The sequence below is a fragment of the Bombus affinis genome, chromosome 1, assembly GCF_024516045.1.
Source record: "Bombus affinis isolate iyBomAffi1 chromosome 1, iyBomAffi1.2, whole genome shotgun sequence".
Taxonomy (NCBI): domain Eukaryota; kingdom Metazoa; phylum Arthropoda; class Insecta; order Hymenoptera; family Apidae; genus Bombus; species Bombus affinis.
The window spans coordinates 15,166,819-15,185,631 of record NC_066344.1 but is presented as its reverse complement, the minus strand read 5'-3'; the positions used below and the strand labels follow the sequence as shown (position 1 = coordinate 15,185,631).

The following is an 18,813-nucleotide window of genomic DNA, read 5'->3' as shown; positions in this document are numbered from 1 at the left end:
AGGAAAAGTCAAAGGGTTCTCGAGTATTATTTTTCAACGTTCAATCGCATCAGGTAAGTCTATGTAAACTTTCCTAAATGCTGTTGCTTATTTTCTTACTGATCATCCAAATTATGCATTATATCTTTCATTTATTTGAGAAATCGAGAGAAGACACGACGCTTGGCGAGGTGAAAGGGGCCTGAGCGTGTGGTGACGTAGACGTTGATAAAAAAAGAAAAGGATAGAGCAATGGGTCAGAAGGAAGGCGAAAGAAGGAAAGGAAGAGGTGAGAAAGGTTGCAAGGAGAGAAGCCGATCGGAGTGGAAACGCGATCGCGCGCGAGGGACATCGTGACTTAGGTGGGGAGGGTGATGTGGTAAGAAGGATAGAAGGGAGGGGTTTAACGGTAAAGTTGGTGTAACAGTGTAACATTATAGCCGAGTTTTTCGATCCTTTTTTCCTTACTACTACCCTGATGTTCGAATGAATACCCTTTTGCGGTCTCCCGATCTTTATACTAGGGTGTTTCTTAATGTATGGGAACTACCGTCGGTGATAAATAATAGAACATGGAATCTAGGAAACAATGAAATCCATTTAAACGCGTATCCGAAAACCCCTGCTTTTGGACTCGTAAATTTATCTTACTTCTAAAAGAAGCGTTCATTATATGTAAATGACTAGTCTAAAATTGGACATAACTCTGGATTAATATTATTTTACTTTTGGTTTCTTACTTTATGGCATCGTTCACGTTTGCAGCAGCATTGCTGTGTGGAGGGAGGAAGGATAAAAAGAGAAAAGTCGAGGGAAGAAAGTATGAATGGTACATTATATGTATATAACGCTTGTATGTGTCAATGTAAACATAATTCAGACAATAGAATCAACAGGGAGGTAAGCATATTCTATATTCCTGTGAATTTTTTAATTACGTAGTTCTAATTAACGAACAGGAATAATACGTCCAGTATTGTTCGACAATTTGAGGATGAAAAGTCACTATTTACAATAATTTCAGATTCATTTCATCGCTAATAATTCTCGTTGACGGTTTCTTGAAAGGAGCGAGTCATAAGATCGTGGGCAGCTAAGACAGGGTTTGATCATTTCTAGTAACACTTGCCAATTTTGGTAAAGTACGAGTTTACCCGAGCAACATCAAAAAATGTCGTTCTACAATCTGATTCGCATATCGACGCAGTTAACTATCACGATATGTTGATTCTACACGCGCCAGCTACGCACACGGAAGTAATTACTTCTGAATCAAATCGTTATTCTTACGGAACTATTCCACTAATACATAACTTTTGTAATCACGCGCAGGTAAAAGTCGTTGTGGCTGCTCGATCATGCGTTTACTGCTTCACCTTGGAAACGTTATAGATATGAATAAATGTACAAGTACACAGTCCAATAAAAATACATACTTAATAATCGCAGACAAGCCGGTGTTCCTCTCGATCTTGAAGAATAAGTATGAAAGGTGCACATACAAGGATTATCCGTGTAAGATGAACAATTTAAACTATGTATGACACTTAGGTTTATGCTATATGCAAGGTGTGGATTGTCAAGCGAAAAGTTGAGAGGAACGTAGTTCCATAGAGCATAGGTTCCTTTACGGTAGTCAGTTGGATGCACGGTGCATGCAGCACAGTACACTGTACTTTCATAATGTCGAAGGAGTACAAGAGACTCGAAGTCTCTGGCACTCGACGGACAGCTAGTGAAGGGAACGGATCGTCATACTCGGTCGTCATTCGACCAAACGGTCAGCGAAAATGCCGTCGAAAAGTTGCGTTTAACGGTCTTCGGTTAAACGTTACGTAAATTTGCCGCGAATGAACCGAAGTCGTAGTGTGATCTTCGAATTGTATTCAGCGAACGTAATCGTTTTTCCGCCGTTTTCCGCCCCGTATTGGCAACTGAAGAAATGACACTAATACCGAGAATATGAAGAATCGAAAATAAAGTTATGGCCAAATATGGAATACGGCGAATAATTCCGTGCAGTGGGAATAACAGTTAAACAAACTCAACGAAACCATGGAAGAAGAATTATTTGATCTGCGGATCGCATACGGTGACTAAAAGCCTGCTTATTGAACGGTAAAACAGGAAGAATCTTCCGAGTCACCTTTAAACTATACTTTGGCGCGAGTTCGATAGTAGCGTTGCCGTTTAATTTTTGTGAATTAAAGAATAAGCGTATTTTGTTATCGAAACTAGTTTTCATCGGTGCCACGCATCGAACAAAGAAACTTCATGTGAAAGTTTCCGTGGTGCACGATAAAGTGTTCTCTTGTAGCGTATACTGGTACTTGTGAATGATCGCGACCAAAGTTAGTGCACTTTCGATGTGATCCCGGCTTTTATCCACAGCAGAAAACGATATATCGAGGATGGGACGAGAAATTCTCCTATCCCTTTTGGGAATCCTCGTTGTGGGCGCAGAAGGCAAGTATCTTTAACATAAGTTAATCGACGTTATAACATGACTTTTCAATAACAATTTATGTATAATGGCCAGTCTAAAGACTGTTTAATCCGCATAAAGTAATCTTCGATGTTAGTTATTCGAGTTATTTTTAATTCAAATCATTTGGAACGAAACGTTCGTTTCCTTTTGACCGAAAAACACATTTTGCAGTAGGACGTGCGATTCGATGTATCTCGAAGTTCATTGAACCACGAAGAACCGATAAGAAAGGAGCGCTGATCAGTCGTCTCAAAATTTGAAATTCAGCGACTATATGATATTTTCCATCTGTTCTCGAGTTTTGTCCCTGGCACTAAAGAAAGGAATACAAGCGTACAAAACAGGTACCGCCCACTCGATTCTCGTCCACGCGGATTTTCTGGTGTCTCGAGGTCACCCGGTGTATCCGCCTCGTATAAAACGTACAGGTTCCTACCGCGTCGTGTTTTGTTTTCTTGAAACCTTGCGAATTTTTCATACAGGTTTTTAATTACGGCCGTCACTTTGCCCACAGATAGTTAACGATAAAAATAGCGTACAATGCCAGCTTGAAACGCTTCGGCCCAACAGCAGATGCGATTCGTAAAATCAGCGGACCATTTAAAAATATTCATCGAACAAGCCGGTCGGAAACAGGATGAATTTGCATTCGTTTTCCTGTCTGGCCAACCCCGTGCCAATTCCAAGCAATTTCGTATTAAAAGTACGTGTGTTCTCCGCGATTCGATTAAATTTAAGGTGAACGAGACTGGTCGCGCAACGTAAGAAACAGGACTCGTTGTGGAGGCAGTCGATCGAAGCGAGTTTTGCCTTTTGTAACTCATTCTCCTGGTTGACCTACATGAAACATCTATGTAGCTAGACATTACACCTCTGTTGTGCGCATATTAACGGCTCTATAATATCACTATGCGCGACAATTTTTCGAGAACTACTTGTAATATATCATTGGCTCTACGAGAAACACCTGTACTAACAGCCAGCACTTTTTTAACGTACTGTCTTCTTTCTGTCATTTCATTTTACTGTACGTCACGAGGCACCCAAGACACTTTCCATTCGAATTTGTACTTGAATTAGACGCGGCAAAGGTCTCGTAAATGCTGAGCCGCTCGGTCCGTTTTACGTCATCGGCAAGTACCTAAAACACAAATGCTTTCGTAGCGTTCACGTGAACTTTCATTTGCGCAAACAAAAACGCATAAGAAGGACGTAATCTTTGTCGATCTTACAGACTTCTTCCACTTTCTCGTTTCTTCGCTCTAAGTGTTTCCTCGACGAAAATCTTTCCCGATTAAGAATTTTCTTCGGGCGTAGCAAATCTGCGATTAAAACGAGACAAGCCATAAAAACTGTATTAAATTACACGAAGCTGCCTTTCCCATGATTACCTCATAAATAGAATGGTCTACAAATTGATCGGTATAAGTTAATATAAAACGTCGTATAAAGCGAATATACTTAAGAGAGACCAGTTCGCACGATTCTGACCAATCCAATTCGAGAGGCTCGTGGAGATCGTTAGCGATAAAAGTATAGGATAATAGGTCGATCTGCAGGGGAGCGAACCGGTGCACCGCGGTGTGGCTAATGTAGCGCGTTGAAGCTCGTGCTAAGGTGGGGAAGTAAAAGCGTCCTCGAGATTCTAGGCGATCGCTTTTCTTTCGTTCTCGAGAAATAGGAAGCGTGTCGAACGTCGTGCATTTGCACGATTCTAAGCTGAGACCGACGTAACATTTAGCCGTCGACGATTTAGCTGAACTAAGGCATGCGAAACTCGTGATAACTCGTGCTACCATAAACGCACCTCTCTGGGTGGGGCACCACCATGCTTCGACGACCGATACAGGTGAAATTTCAGACGACAACGAATTGTTTTCTCCGTCTGGTGATCAACATGCGCGACGCGGGCTCTGCGTATTTTGGTGGTGGCAGCGTCTACGAAACACGATTTTATATTAATTAGTAGAACGCTTCTCGAGCTGTTGTATCAGGCGTCTAAAACTTTTCAATTATTTCTGATTCGTAAGCGTGCGAACGCTGAAACGAGGATAGGAAAGTGTACGGTCTGCGGCGAGGTTTCCATTTCCTGACGTTGCGAGGTGTCGCAAGTCACCGTCGATCGTGATGACACATACGCCACGTGCTCTGCCACCATGCACAATAGATTAGGAAACTCGCGAAAAAGAACTTTCTATCGTTCTGTATCGATAGAAACTAATAGAACGAACAACCCGTGCTTTTTTACCATGTTACTGGTCGACTGGAAATTAGAGGTTTTAAGCGCTATGAATTCCAAGGTGGTCAGCTCACCATCTGTTTCTCCCAGTGGATCTTTCTTCGTAGAACCGAATAACCATGTTAACCGGTTTCCCGATGCCCTACTGATACCCTCCAGGCAGTTGTAAAATTCGCTCTCGGTATGTGCCGTTTACGTAAACGCGATAACTGAAAACATCTGTTATTACGACCAAGTACTTTTGTCTTTCTTCCTGAGACGCGACAATATCGATTGGAACATGCGTTAACCATTTCCTTGTATTTCAGATTTAAATTCTAGACGAACAGATTACATCGACGGTGATACGCTTGTTATCTAGCACCAGCTTGAAATCTTACGCAAAATGAAATTTCGAAGAATGATTCGAACCAAATTTATCTTTCGATAGCCGGCGATCGATGTTTCGTTTTTTTACGAGATACTACTACGTAAACAGCCACGCCTACTTTCCCATTTCCTGACAATCGCTTACGTGCAATATTGTACGAGAACGTTTGAAGTATGCAGTTAAAAGCTGCGTACTTGTTCTTCTACGGCGTATCGAAACAAGTATAGCAGAAGTCTCGTACAACGCCATCCATAATTCGATAATTTAACGTATGATCATACTTTGGGGACCTGTAAAAGAAGTGTGTAAAGGAAGTGAAAAGAATGGACCAGATTCGTTAAGAATGATCATTACTCGCAAGGGAAGTAAAGGTGGGGAATGAGTCGAGTTATATTTCTGCGGGATAGTTAGAGCATTTGAAGAAAAATGAAGAAAAATGCGTAAACCAAGAACTGTATCGTGACACGCTTCACCGATAGTAGACTCGATTCGATTCGAAGTAGCTCCACGCCGTACCGTTATTTCGGCTTCAAAGTTTTGTTACCGCGTGACCCAGACCCATGAAGCGATCAACGAATGCCAAAGACCAAGCTAAAGCTAGCGACGTGTTTACACGTATGCACGCAGACAATTAACCGGGAATTCTCGACCTCTTCGTTTCTTCGAGGTCTGAACCGAGCGTCGCTCTTTCGCAGAATTCCTGCGACCCGCAGTTACATTTAGAAAAGAAGATCTGGGAGCCTTCGAAGGTGTACGCATATTTTTAACGATTTGCCCAAATATTTGGATTCAACGGTATTGTAAAAACATCTGAATTTTTAACGAGTCATACGCGTACGCGCGTCGATCATTTTCGAAATACCAAAAGTCGATGTATTCGAAATACCAAAAGTTAATTAAAAAGGAATAACGGCCATTCAGAGTAAACATTCGATGACTTTTGATATACGGTATTCCTGCGTGACTAATTAACAAGTTTAGCTTCAAATCTTGGTGAAATGACTGTAATTAGATAGAAAGCGAGGATTAAAAAATACACTCAACATAGTACGAATTCAACACACTGTGTTTCAAATCGAAATAATCGTGGACTGTAGCACGCGCGAACGCGTTTGTACTCGCTTTAATTAACTCGTTCGCACGAAACGGTAACTCGGTGTTTCTCGAGAGACACCGAGTTCCCGGCAGTTCGAACCGAATAAAAGAGACAACGCTGGCTTTCACCCGGCCATCGAGTACACACGATGATAGAAATTTAAATTAACGGATTCCCACGGGCGCTCGATTGAAAAGAATGAAAAAGGCACAGAGGCGAGGAGATGGTAAATTAGAATCGTTAAGATTCTCCATTCGAAGATTTAAGGCCATCTCTCGCGATCAGCCTTGAAATATCACCGGAAACTTATTCCATGAGTCGCACGACTGCGCTTCTTTAATCACTTTTACGATTGTATCGCTCGTATACACGAGCAGCGTTCGCGCAGTTTATGTTATTCTCCTTGCTTATTTCCATCCTGACATTTTGCATTTTTACGTCGATGTTGCAACGATCGAACGTCTTATCGGCCACGAATATTCGTCTCTTCGTACGCAATATGCACATGTGATTCGATGACCGGACTCTTGTCTTGTCGTTGAACCGGCTAGTTCTAACTTCCTCTACCGATACTAGACACGAAAACATATAAATCAACCGGCAGACTACTACGAACATTTGTCACAATGCTCTTTTAATGGTTTAAGCTTTTGCAAGAAAACGTGCAACGCAGAGATACGCGCATAGATAGCTTTTGTTAACGTATCGAAGTTCTATTCTCAGGGGAATGTTCGTACATGTACGCGCGTTAATTTCCATCGTTAGCTTCCAACTATTGAGTTTTACATCGCAAGAATCCTCAAGCCGCATACGGTTTTGCCGATTCTCATACGCTCGTACCTCGCGTTTCCAACCGTCCATAACTTTATGGCACCGTGCCTATTTTATGTTCGTCCTACTAATTTTATAACCTTTTGCAGAAGATAGAAAATCTTTTTCCCGGCTCATAGAATTCGAATAATGGGATACGCGTGGGATTTTCATCGTAGTTTCACTTTGCATCACTGTGTCATAGCTATTGTTTGACATATTTTAAGAGCGAGACTTTAAGGCGGTCTTATAAACTTGAGCGTTATGCGTCCTTGACATGTTCTTTCGAATTGACAACAGGTATATACTTACATAACGAAAATCACGGCACGTTAAATGGAAAGTAAGTCGTGTCAATTATTCCGTAATCAGAAATTCCTCTCTTCTATTACCGCGTGGCATTTAAGCCAAAGATATACGAACAGCTTATACTGGAAATTTCCTGTTCCTGAAATTTAATTGCCACTGTCCTGCTAATAATCGATGTCTCTTTTAATTCTGTCGTACGTAAAGTTCATGGCAAAAGTATGAAAGTTCCGATAACGATGTTCGACAGAATGTTCTCCTCTTTAATAGCCGAAAGTGGTGAGGACTGCAGTTTCACCAATAGTAATCGTCTTATTTTCCTGAGAAATTAGCTACCTTGCGTCTATCGTAAATAATAGCGTTCAGACTATCAACTTTCTATTTAATATTTGATTTGATGTTAACATCAACGCGTTGCTCCTTCGAATGATCAACGAATTTACTAAAACTCTACTTTGAAAACGTCACCGCTGAACTATCCAATTTTCTTAAATATAGGATTGAAGTGCGGACATCCGGCTGTACCGATGAATGCCAAGGTGTCACTGTCCGATGAATCCCTAGCAACAGGCACTTTGGCAACGTACACCTGCGACGCCGGATACGAATTGTTCGGGTAAGTGAGGCCTGGCGAGTAGTCGCATCTCGTGATGTGTTAAGGGGGTGTCCTGAATTAGAATGTTCTAGAACAGCGTGTTTTTGTGATTTGTTTTAGAAGGGAAAGAGAGAAACGAAGTCGTTGAATTTTGAGCTATGGTTTTATATATATTTAACGAATACAAAAATGCTGCAGTCTTCAATCGGCGGGGCAGATCCAACTCCTAATTCTTGACTGGAACGAAAAACCAAACAAGGATTAAATTGTTATATATTTTTCTTCTGGGTGAACTAAAGAACGGCAGAAAAAAATGTGAAATTAGAAATTTTGGGGGGTTTAACAAAAAAAATGTGTTTCTTAAAAAAAGAAGATAAACTTTAAGGTGCTATAACGATTATTTAAGTAAACCTAATTTCTGCCTTTGCTCAGTTCACCCAGAAGAAAAATATACAATAATCTAATCCTTTTTTGGTTTTTTGTTTCAGTCAAGAATTGCGAGGTGGATGTTTCCCGCCGATTGAAAACTGCAGCCCATGAAATAGACTTGGAAATCTGTTACAAATTTTTTTTTTACTTCAAACAAAATTTATTTGTATTCGTAAGATATATATAAAACCATACCTCGAAATTCAATAACTTCGTTTCTTCCTTTCCCTTCCAAAAAATATCACAAGGAGACGCTGTTTTAGAACATTCTAATTCGGGACACCTTTTTAAACAGCGAGCATCGTACTCGAGTAATTTAGAAGAATTCGTTAGAGAAAATTAAAGCAAACAGTGCATGGCGAAGGAATCACGGCAAAACGAAATTGGGAAGAAACGAATGCCAGAATGGACGTTACTTTATTCGCATAATATGTACGAATGTGTTCGAGTTACGACCGAGTGAAACGATCGTTTGTATAGTAAGTACGATATCCGCCGATAGCGACGCTTATTACGGACTTTCTCCGTTTTCTTATAATTTGTATGGTTGACGATATTTGCTCGCGTGCTGGCCTTTTCTTTTCTTGCCGTGCATTGTTTACAAGGAAACGGAGAATTCTGATTTACTTCATTCGACTATTACTCGCTCAGCAGTGGCAGCCTAACATGCAACGCTGGTGGAAAATGGCAAGGGGATCTACCATTCTGCGGTAAGCGTTAGTTTGCTAATCTCAAATATAGCCTCGTTCGGGATCCTTCTTATCCGAAATTTTTCACCAAACGTACCACGTTCGATTAAGCGTTTCTCCTGACAACAAGATGGTACGCAGCTTTCTCCTCGATATGTATATCGGCACGGTTTCGCAAAAGAGACGATCGCACTTAGCGACCGACGAAATTCAACTCTTTCCTCTTAAAATGCAGCACGGACGTATTACTCCGACGAGCGTACGTTAGAAAGCGATTTTTCGTATGCTGCGAGGCAGCTTCGTTAAAATGCGTCGACCCTTGGTCCCGATATTGGTCTCGCTTTTTTCATTCGCTGCGACGTTTCACTTTTACTGGCAAAATCCGTTTGAAACGCCGATGGAAAGAAAGTTTGCGCAGCACGGTAAAACGTGTATCGGCAGAACGTTACGCAACCAGCGATTTATTCGATGACAGTTGCCTTAAACCGCGCCACCCGGTTAACAGAGTCGCGTGGAAATTATTTCGATCGAGAATGCGGAAAATTCCTAAGCCTGAAATATCTACGATTCGGTGAAACTATCTACGACGCCGGGTAATCGTTTCTCTTTATTACTAAACGCATCCTGCCGGTAATAGACGTTTTGTTACGCGATCGTAGTTGGTGACATCGTCTCTCGGCTTTGTTCGGTTCCAAGCGGTTTACTCTGCAACGGTTTGCTTCGACCCGCTCGTTTACTCTTTCCCTTCCCTTTTTCCTTAATTCGCTGCTCTCTGTTCGGGTTAGTCACCGTGTCGTGTTTGCTGAAATACGCGTTGTTGCAGGCACGAACGTCGCCTTTCGCAAACCAACCAACCAATCGACCACCGTACGAGGCGGAGATGCCAGCCACGGAAACGACGGCGATTCAAGTACGGAACACGATGGAAAGAGATGCACCGAGACTCAAAGCGAGCCTAGCCCTTGGTGGAAGGTCGACCTTCTCAAGTCGTATTCGGTAAAAGTGGTCAGAGTAACGACCAGAGGCTGCTGCGGTAAATGTTTCTTCTTATTTCTCACGTGTTTACCTTCATTATATATAGAAAGTGGAATAAAGTGGATATCGTTTTGTGAAATTTCAAAACTCGCATTGAAACCCAATACTTTCCTTCTGCAGCAAATAATGTTGTACGTGTGTGCAGAACTTTCTTCGGAGAAACGATCCGTCGACTTTGTTTAATGCTTTTATTCGACCGTCGGACGTCGAATCGAAAATGAGAGTAATTCCTCCTTGTCAACAGGTCATCAACCGCTTCAGGATATCGAAATACGCGTTGGTAATAGCAGCGTAGAGCTGCAACGCAATCCTCTGTGCGCCTGGTTCCCTGGCACGATTGGTAAACAGTTGCTTGCTTATTCAAATATACGATCGTAATTGTATTTCTGGTTGATCGCTTAATTCTTACAGAGGAGGGAATCACGAAGACTTTCGTATGCGCCAGAGCCCTGATCGGTCAGTATGTGTTTCTGCAGCTGGTCGGCGTCGAGGGAAGCTTGAGTTTGTGCGAGGTGGAGGTATTTGCTGTTGACGGTAAGCCGAAAGCTGAGAAGTAGGCATTTCTGTCGACGGTCTATGGAGGAAAATTTTTGTAGAAAAGTTCTACCTGCTTTTCCGTAGAATTCTCAACTGACAGATGCGCTTACACCGGCACGCCAGCTGACGCTGACCTGGCTGCTTTCAATTCCACCTGTTACGAGTTCATCGTGAAAAAGGGTGGCTCGTTTCAAGAGGCCAGAAATTATTGCCGGACAAGAGGCGGTGATCTCGTTCATGGTTTCCAGGTCTCTATAACAAGGGCTCTCTGATATCTCGTTATTGAATGCGTTCCAATCCTGATCTCTACTGTAATCTTCGTATATGTTGCGATACAGGGTGCAGCCTCGGTGTATATACTAAACAATCTCGAAAGGCGGAAGGACAAACTGAAGACGCAACTAGTTTGGATAGGTGCTCAGAAGGAACCGCTGATAACGGCGAGAACGTGGCGATGGGTTGACGGTGAATATTTTGCTCTTTAATCTGTTCGATCCGTATCCGAGTCTCGTTTATTCATCGACCGCAGCCAAAACAGATCTTTCCATTCTCACGATTTATCGGCAACGGCCATGAGAACCGGGTCGGAGAGGTTGAGCAACCCTGGTTAGATTCGTCGGCACGAACCAATCAATTTGCTTCGCAATTACGCGATAATTATAGTTCCGTCGACGAGTTGAATTCGTTAATCCGAAATTCGTCTCTCGACGAGTTATCGTGCTCTACGGAAATCAAAGATCATCTCGACAGGGATTATCGGCGTAATAACACGTGCTAATAAATAGAACGTGAAAGTTACGGCTATGAGGAAATCAACGGAAGTTACACCCGCGAGCGTCTGTTCCAACGTATAATCTCCGTTAATTGTTTGTTGCGTCTGGATCGAACAGACGAAAGGCTTGCTTTAGATGCCGATCTTCCTACGACGAGGTTAAAGACCTTCTTATTTATCTGTTTGGCGAAGCGAGTTTCCTCGAGGCGTGTAGAATATATCGCCTTAATTTCCGTTATTTCTAGGCGAGATTGTGCAAAAACCGTCCTGGGGAAAAGATCAACCAAATAATTATAACGGCGAGCAAAATTGCGTAGTGCTGGACGGTGGTCGTAGCTGGCTGTGGAATGACGTTGGCTGTAACCTTGACTATTTGCATTGGATATGCCAAAGCAGTGAGTAGCGATTGATACGTAGATATGCATAAGCATGGAGAACTATACGATAAATTCAGTCGAACGTTTAAAGGAGAGTACGATGGAAATATGTAATTTATGTACACAAGTCTTTCGGTTATAAATTGCAATGCATATATAAATAAATAAATATATATATATTTCTATTTATTTATCCAGGGCCACCTACGTGCGGTAGTCCAGAAAAGTTCGAAAACACAACAATTATAGGCACCAAACGAACCATAGGATCTACGATAGAATACGTTTGTCCCGATGGATATATGTTGATAGGATCGAAGAGTAGAACATGTCAACCAAATGGATTTTGGAGTGGCGAGCCGGCCATGTGCAAATGTGAGTTTAATCGCACGCGTGTCGCTACGCGCGTTGCATAATTACTCGGATAATAATGATGCAGCTGGTGATCGGTAACCATCTTGCGTATACTCAACGTCATCTTTTAAATGCTTCATAGTTGTTGACTGCGGCCCCCTGCCTGAACTGGAAAACGGCGCGATCACGTTGGTCAATAAAAGAACGACTCACGGAGCGCTTGCTGATTACGCATGTAAAGAAAACTACACGTTGCTCGGTGATGCGAGGCGTAGATGCGGAGACGGCGGTATATGGAGTGGACATCAACCTCAGTGTTTATGTGCGAGATCAATTTTACAGTGATATTATCATAAATCGTAGCGACATAATTTAGATTACCGTTTGTTATTTTGCAGTTGACTGGTGTCCGGAACCACCTCAAATTAACGGTGGAGTTGTGACAACTACCGGAAAGAGAGCAGGCTCGACAGCCACTTATTCTTGCCAAAATGGCTTCATTCTATTCGGAGATAACGTAAGCTACTTGAAATACAATTTAGACTTTTAACTTTGCGCATAATTTGTCCTACTAGATTTTCTCTCATTTATTATGCTCGCTGCGTACGACTATTTCGAACGTATATTCTATTATGTATATCTTTCACCGCGATTACAACGCTATTATTTAGAGAAGTTGCGAAAGATTTGCGCAAGTTGTTTATTTAAGCGATTACACTGCGAAGAGAACAGAATATTAAACATCGATAATCAATTTCGGAAGGTTCTCACGTGCGGCGTCGGCGGCGAATGGTCAGGTAAAGCGCCCCAATGCAGATTCGTCGATTGTGGAGCACCGGCGCAAATTGAGTTCGGTTCCGTGACCCTAATTAATGGCAGCACCACGGTTAAGAGTTTGGCCGCGTATACTTGTCTGGAAGATTACTGGTTGGTTGGTGAAGCGAAGCAAGAATGCACGAAAGAAGGGAAATGGAGTCACGACACGCCGTCCTGCGAATGTAAACAAATTAAATCTTTTCTCAAAACGCATACGACATTAAACGATATAAAACGACAGATAACTCGAGAGTCTCGATTGTTTCGATTGATACAGTAATCACCTGCGAAGAACCTGAAGTACCAGCTGGAAGCTACGTTGTCGGATACGATTTAAATGTTCACAGTGGTATTGAATACCATTGCGAAGCAGGATACTTACTTCAAGGAGAAACGAGACATACTTGTGGCAGAGACGGTGAATGGTCGGGAGAAGTACCGACCTGCGAGTGTAAGTTTCACCGTTGTTAAATTTGTTAAGAATTCCCTTCAAAGGAATCTCGATTTCTTTGGATTAATTCCGCCGCGATAAAAGTCTCTGATGACAATCTCCTCGACTTTCTGTTTCGCAGATGTGGACTGCGGGAAAGTTTTGCCTGTCTTGAATGGTGCTGCAGAATACGTGAATGGCACGACTCATCTCGGAAGCGAAATCACCTACAGTTGCACGAGAAACTATAGGCTAAATGGAGTGTCAAGAAGATACTGCTTAGACAACGGTCAATGGAGCGACGCGACTCCAAAGTGCGAAGGTGCTTGCATCTTTCATTTAAACACGGTTTACAGTTTATTTCACATTTGAATAAGGATAATGTCTCTTTCCTCTTTCTCGCAGAAATTCGCTGCCCGGAGCCGATTTATGCGGAGCACGGAATTCTTTCTGTGACTGGCAATGATCGAATGTACGGTAGAACTCTAATTCGGACGGGAACTCCGGAGAATTCTAATACCGGTGCGACTTCCTACAAGATCGGTGCACTTGCAAAATATCGTTGTGAGAGAGGGTACAAGGTGGTCGGGGAACCTCTATCCACTTGCGAGGACAACGGAAAATGGAGCGGCGAGGTTCCGCGATGTGTCTGTAAGGAACTGAAAAAATTGTAGCATTTAAACCGCTGCGAAATATTCGGTTTCGATAAATACATCTTTCAGATGTCGATTGTGGGAAACCGGAACACATTCAACATGGAAGATATACTTTAACGTCGAACGCTACCTATTATGGAGCTGCTGCTCTTTACGAGTGTGACGGTAATTTTGAATTGGATGGATTTGCTAGGAGACTGTGTCTTGAGAATGGCACCTGGAGCAGCGACACCCCAGTTTGTAAGGGTAATCGTCTAGACTAGAATTTAATTTCTGATTATAAATGCTGTTTTAAAAAAAGTCTTATACGAGGTAATTTCTGTATAATAGAAAATGTGATGCGTGCGAGTACGTTGTAAGTGTTGATAGTGTTCTTATTGTATTATCAACGAATGTGATAGGTATCTTTTAAAACGTCCAGGACATCTTTTACGTTACATTCATTTGCACTTTGTACACACAGAAATTAGGTGCAAAGACCCCGAAAAAGAGGGAGTGCTATCCACGCAAGTTTCGACTCACAGCGTAGGTGGAGTGGCTCATTACAGTTGTCCGCGTGGATTCTACATGGAAGGGAACGAAACTAGAATATGCTTGCAGAATGGATCCTGGAGTGGAAGCACGCCAGCCTGTTTTTGTAATTATACATATCGTTTTAATCTTCTTTAGATAACTTTAAATTAGTTAACTAGAATACATTAGTACATTAAAATACAAATCTGCATTTATAGCGGTCGATTGCAAACATCCGGAACCTATAGAAAATGGTAGAGTGATAGTGGTAAACGCAAGCACTACTTATGGTGGAACCGCAGAATATCACTGTTTACCACAGTACGAAAGAGTGGGGCCGTTTTTGAGAAAATGTTTAGATACTGGTTCATGGAGTGGAGATGAACCCAAATGCGAATGTAAGAAATATATTCAAAGATATATTTAAAAGAGGGAAATACATTTCCACTCATAAATATTCGTTATTCGATAGTTATGCCAAATGAAGTAGCTGAAGCACAAGGCGTGGGTACTAGCGTTGGTATTGGAGCTGGAGTTATAATATTTATATTAATTATTCTCGGACTCGTCTATCTAAGACTGTACGTAGAATTTACGAGAACGTTGACGATTAATCTTTAAATAAGAAGTTTGTTAAAATGGCAAAATCTTTTAAGGAGGAAAGCTACGCCGGTAAAGAACACGGAAAATGTTCAAGCGGCTGAAAGAAAAGAGGACCAAAATGCTGCTGTTATGTCTTATGCCACTCTTAACGATGGCACAACTAACACCATGTACGAAAATGTTCCGGAGGACGGTCTCTACGACAGTCCTTACAGCCTAAGTGGCAGTACATACGGGTGAGTCGAAACAAGTATCTCCTTTAGGAATTTGTCTCGTAGAAAAAAGAAAAAATGATCAATTGTTTTCATTCAATCGAAGGTACGGCACCAATATGAGAAGACATTACGGTAGATCGGGACACTATGAAGCAGAACCAGTTTCAAACAGGAACGGCATTACGATTAATGGAGTATCCGTGCGATAGTTTGAAATACGACAATTAGAACCGAGTGTGTTTCTTAAAGTCAGGTATTATTTATGTACAATGTACAGATAGAAGGATACAAATACGTGAAGCTTTGTTATCTTTATTTATATTATTGTATTCGGCGCATCGCCGATGTATGTAAATAAGTAAAGAGAAGTAACGCGATGATGAAGAAGTGTCTATGAGAAAAATACTTCGATCTTTTCCATACCAATGACGAAAGTGTGTAATATTAACGAACTTTATTACATTACTTCCACGATTCAATTCATGTATGTATTATTATGTATATAGCGTGTTCTCCTAATTTAGAATTATTTGTAAGTTTCAAGCGATGAAATTGTAACATAAATTCGTGTGTTCATTGGTTATGAAAATAAAGAAACCAATGCTCTCTTGTTTTATTTTATATTTTGTTATATCTTTACGGGAAGTACATACCAAAAATATAGTTATAACGCTTTTGTAAATAGTTTCAATTCAGATCAATGCGTTTCAGTATCATTATTTATCAGATATACTGTAAATATGATTACGAAATGAATGTCAACTACATGTGTATATATCGGATTCTTTCATTGCCTTATAAGGTAATGATTTCACCGTCAACGATTTACTCCAACTAAGGCACCTGTAATGACGTATCCTTTCGAGGATAAACCAACGTTTTTAGTACACGCAATTAATTTATTATGTCGGTTATTATAAAATATATAAATAAATTCGACCGTTTTCAAAGCAATATCAAATAACATCCATTGTAATTTGCAAAGGTAAAAATTAAGAACGATTATTATTCTTATAATAGGAATTTTTATATGTGGAATTTAAAATAATTATATTCATTGCACTAACGGATTTTAAATATGGAAGAAAAGATCGGTCATCGTAATGCTCTTTTTTTTCGTTGCATGTGGCCTAATTTTTGGATGTCTAGAAAAGGCTCGTGTAATGGATAAATGATCCTTCACTAGATGGCGTTACTTACCCGGGTGTGGTGAATAACCATAGAGTGACGCGTAACGTGAGTCACAGTGGTGCACGAGTATCTGTGCTGTACACTTTTTGGAGTTCTTCTCATTTCGTAGCTGCTATTAATCAGGTTGGTAGAAATTCGTTTGTGTACTTTAACGTTTCAATATGAAAACTTCCAATGACTGATTTGCAGATATGAAAACAATCTGAAAAATACAAAATATTTTACAGCTATCCAACTTTGCTTATACGAACGGCCATTGTTATTGTGTCGCTTCGTATGATATGCATACGTTTTTTGTCAATTTCTGTAACTTAACGAAGTTATTTTTATAGCTTTTGTCCTTTAAAAACAATGACGTTCTTTGTATAGCAATTTTATAAGAGTTCCAATTATAACCAATAAATGTTTATTAAAAGTCAAATATAGCCTGTTCGAATATAGCTGAGCGAAAATTCTGAAACAAAGAGTAATAAAATAGAAATTGTAGCATGATATTTCATTGAAGAAAACTTAACAATGTAAGCGCATTGAGAAGAGCTGAAAACGTAAGATGTGATATTACTTTACAAATAATACCTGTTCAAACGAGCGTGCAGCAGATTCTAGTGTTCCAATTTTGTTATTTAAATTATAGTTTAAAATTCAAATTGAACTGTATCACGGATATGTATTTTTATATAGATTTCTATAGATGTAGAGTGTAATGTCCTCTTTGTTGAACCGTCACGCAGACGATCTTATTTTTATCCTGATTTTGGTTACGTCGTGATATCCTAAATTAATTGTCTAAAAATAAATAGTAGCTCGATAAAGACTATCCTTTAAATACGTCTAGTGGCTATTATCTTTTTTTTAACACTGTTCTAATTCAACATGAGGAACTAACTGGTAGTCAAATTTACATAACCTCTACTCCCTTTGCGATATTATCTCTATGAATTAAGCAATTTATAAAAATACAGCAAATAATAACTAATACATACTTACAAAAAATATGAATTAAATGATGTAATTGTCTTTTTTATTCATAATTTTAGGAATACGAACATGTCTTCGCGTAAAACAGCCGGACGCCGTGCAACAACCAAAAAGCGTGCACAACGCGCAACATCAAACGTCTTCGCGATGTTTGATCAAGCTCAAATCGCTGAATTTAAGGAAGCTTTCAATATGATCGACCAAAATCACGATGGTTTCATCGATAAAGAAGATCTTCACGACATGCTTGCCTCGTTAGGTAAGACGCTAAGCAAGTAGTTATCTTATCGTGAAGATTTCTTAAATTTTACAAGGTAATTGATTTTTGTTTCAGGTAAAAATCCTACTGATGAATATTTGGAGGGAATGATGAATGAGGCTCCAGGACCTATCAATTTTACAATGTTTTTAACTTTATTCGGCGAAAGGCTTCAAGGCACAGATCCGGAAGATGTAATTAAGAATGCCTTTGGTTGTTTCGACGAAGAAAATACTGGACACATAAACGAAGAACGTCTTCGAGAATTACTTACTACAATGGGAGACAGGTAATTTTTATTTCTGCATGTAGTATTCCTTAATTATTCTACTGAAATAAAATAAGAAATTCATAGTTCATTTTTTGTGTATCTAGATTTACGGATGACGACGTGGACGAAATGTATCGAGAAGCACCTATCAAAGGATCGATGTTCGATTATATAGAATTTACCCGAATTTTAAAACACGGTGCTAAAGACAAGGACGAACAGTGAAAAATTTGAAATATCCCGTTCTTTATATCTGTTTGATTGAGCGTGTAACACTTTTTAATATGGTTGGAATTGTAAAGTTTCAAATATCACTTGTATTTTATATATCCTCTATTAATGAGAACAACTGAAAATCTAGGATTTATATTATTTTTCGAACAACTGCCTTATCTCTAGGTCCTAAATGTACAAGTCCCAAAACACGTGAACATTTGTCATATTCATTTCAAATCAAAATGTTCATATATACAACCTACGCGAACGGAGATAAAGAACAGAAAAAACTAATTCGCATCTTAATACGAACTACAATCACTGTAAAATCGATAGAAAATTTCAATATGTAATATATATTATATACTACATTAACATATAGTTGTTAAAGAGTTGGTATTTATATTTTAATATAATAATGAATTATACATTAAAAACATGACGTTTATCTTTACATCCATTCTATTTGACTTTCATATCCAGCGAAAATAAACAATAACACTTAATATTTAAGATACTACAATTGAACACAATTCGATGCAAGATTGAAGAGGGCTATTCTATTTAAATAGAAACAGACAACTGCACA

At 40.1% G+C, this 18,813-nt stretch overlaps 2 protein-coding genes and 2 long non-coding RNA genes across 6 annotated transcripts; 2 read left to right on the top strand and 2 right to left on the bottom strand.

Moving 5' to 3' along the window:
* The first annotated feature begins 686 nt into the window (after positions 1-686).
* LOC126922166 (sushi, von Willebrand factor type A, EGF and pentraxin domain-containing protein 1) lies at positions 687-15,925 on the top strand. Of its 3 annotated transcripts, none has more exons than XM_050734511.1 (24): positions 687-879; positions 1,004-1,236; positions 1,312-2,445; positions 7,787-7,904; positions 8,967-9,022; positions 9,825-10,034; positions 10,281-10,376; positions 10,448-10,570; positions 10,658-10,821; positions 10,912-11,038; positions 11,591-11,740; positions 11,921-12,097; positions 12,219-12,398; positions 12,475-12,593; positions 12,840-13,074; positions 13,170-13,343; positions 13,465-13,644; positions 13,728-13,973; positions 14,045-14,224; positions 14,442-14,615; positions 14,710-14,889; positions 14,964-15,072; positions 15,148-15,330; positions 15,413-15,925. In XM_050734511.1, the coding sequence occupies exons 3-24, from the start codon at positions 2,391-2,393 to the stop codon at positions 15,516-15,518; spliced, it is 3,342 nt and encodes a 1,113-aa protein (XP_050590468.1). In that variant the 5' UTR covers positions 687-879; positions 1,004-1,236; positions 1,312-2,390; the 3' UTR covers positions 15,519-15,925. The 3 variants fall into 3 exon arrangements, with proteins under 3 accessions (XP_050590468.1, XP_050590460.1, XP_050590472.1); XM_050734503.1 differs by having other exon boundaries at positions 8,964-9,022; XM_050734515.1 differs by lacking the exons at positions 687-879; positions 1,004-1,236; positions 1,312-2,445; ... (5 more) ...; positions 10,658-10,821; positions 10,912-11,038 and adding an exon at positions 11,050-11,503.
* Positions 15,916-16,636, bottom strand: LOC126922892 (uncharacterized). Its single transcript, XR_007712990.1, has 2 exons — positions 16,510-16,636; positions 15,916-16,167 (listed from the first exon to the last, which is right to left on the bottom strand). It is a non-coding gene; the product is annotated as an uncharacterized LOC126922892 (long non-coding RNA).
* On the top strand, positions 16,500-18,368 carry LOC126922677 (myosin regulatory light chain sqh). Its single transcript, XM_050735473.1, has 4 exons — positions 16,500-16,623; positions 17,538-17,737; positions 17,813-18,026; positions 18,113-18,368. The coding sequence occupies exons 2-4, from the start codon at positions 17,548-17,550 to the stop codon at positions 18,231-18,233; spliced, it is 525 nt and encodes a 174-aa protein (XP_050591430.1). The 5' UTR covers positions 16,500-16,623; positions 17,538-17,547; the 3' UTR covers positions 18,234-18,368.
* On the bottom strand, positions 16,839-17,609 carry LOC126922834 (uncharacterized). Its single transcript, XR_007712951.1, has 3 exons — positions 17,488-17,609; positions 17,077-17,286; positions 16,839-16,954 (listed from the first exon to the last, which is right to left on the bottom strand). It is a non-coding gene; the product is annotated as an uncharacterized LOC126922834 (long non-coding RNA).
* Positions 18,369-18,813: the final 445 nt, after the last annotated feature.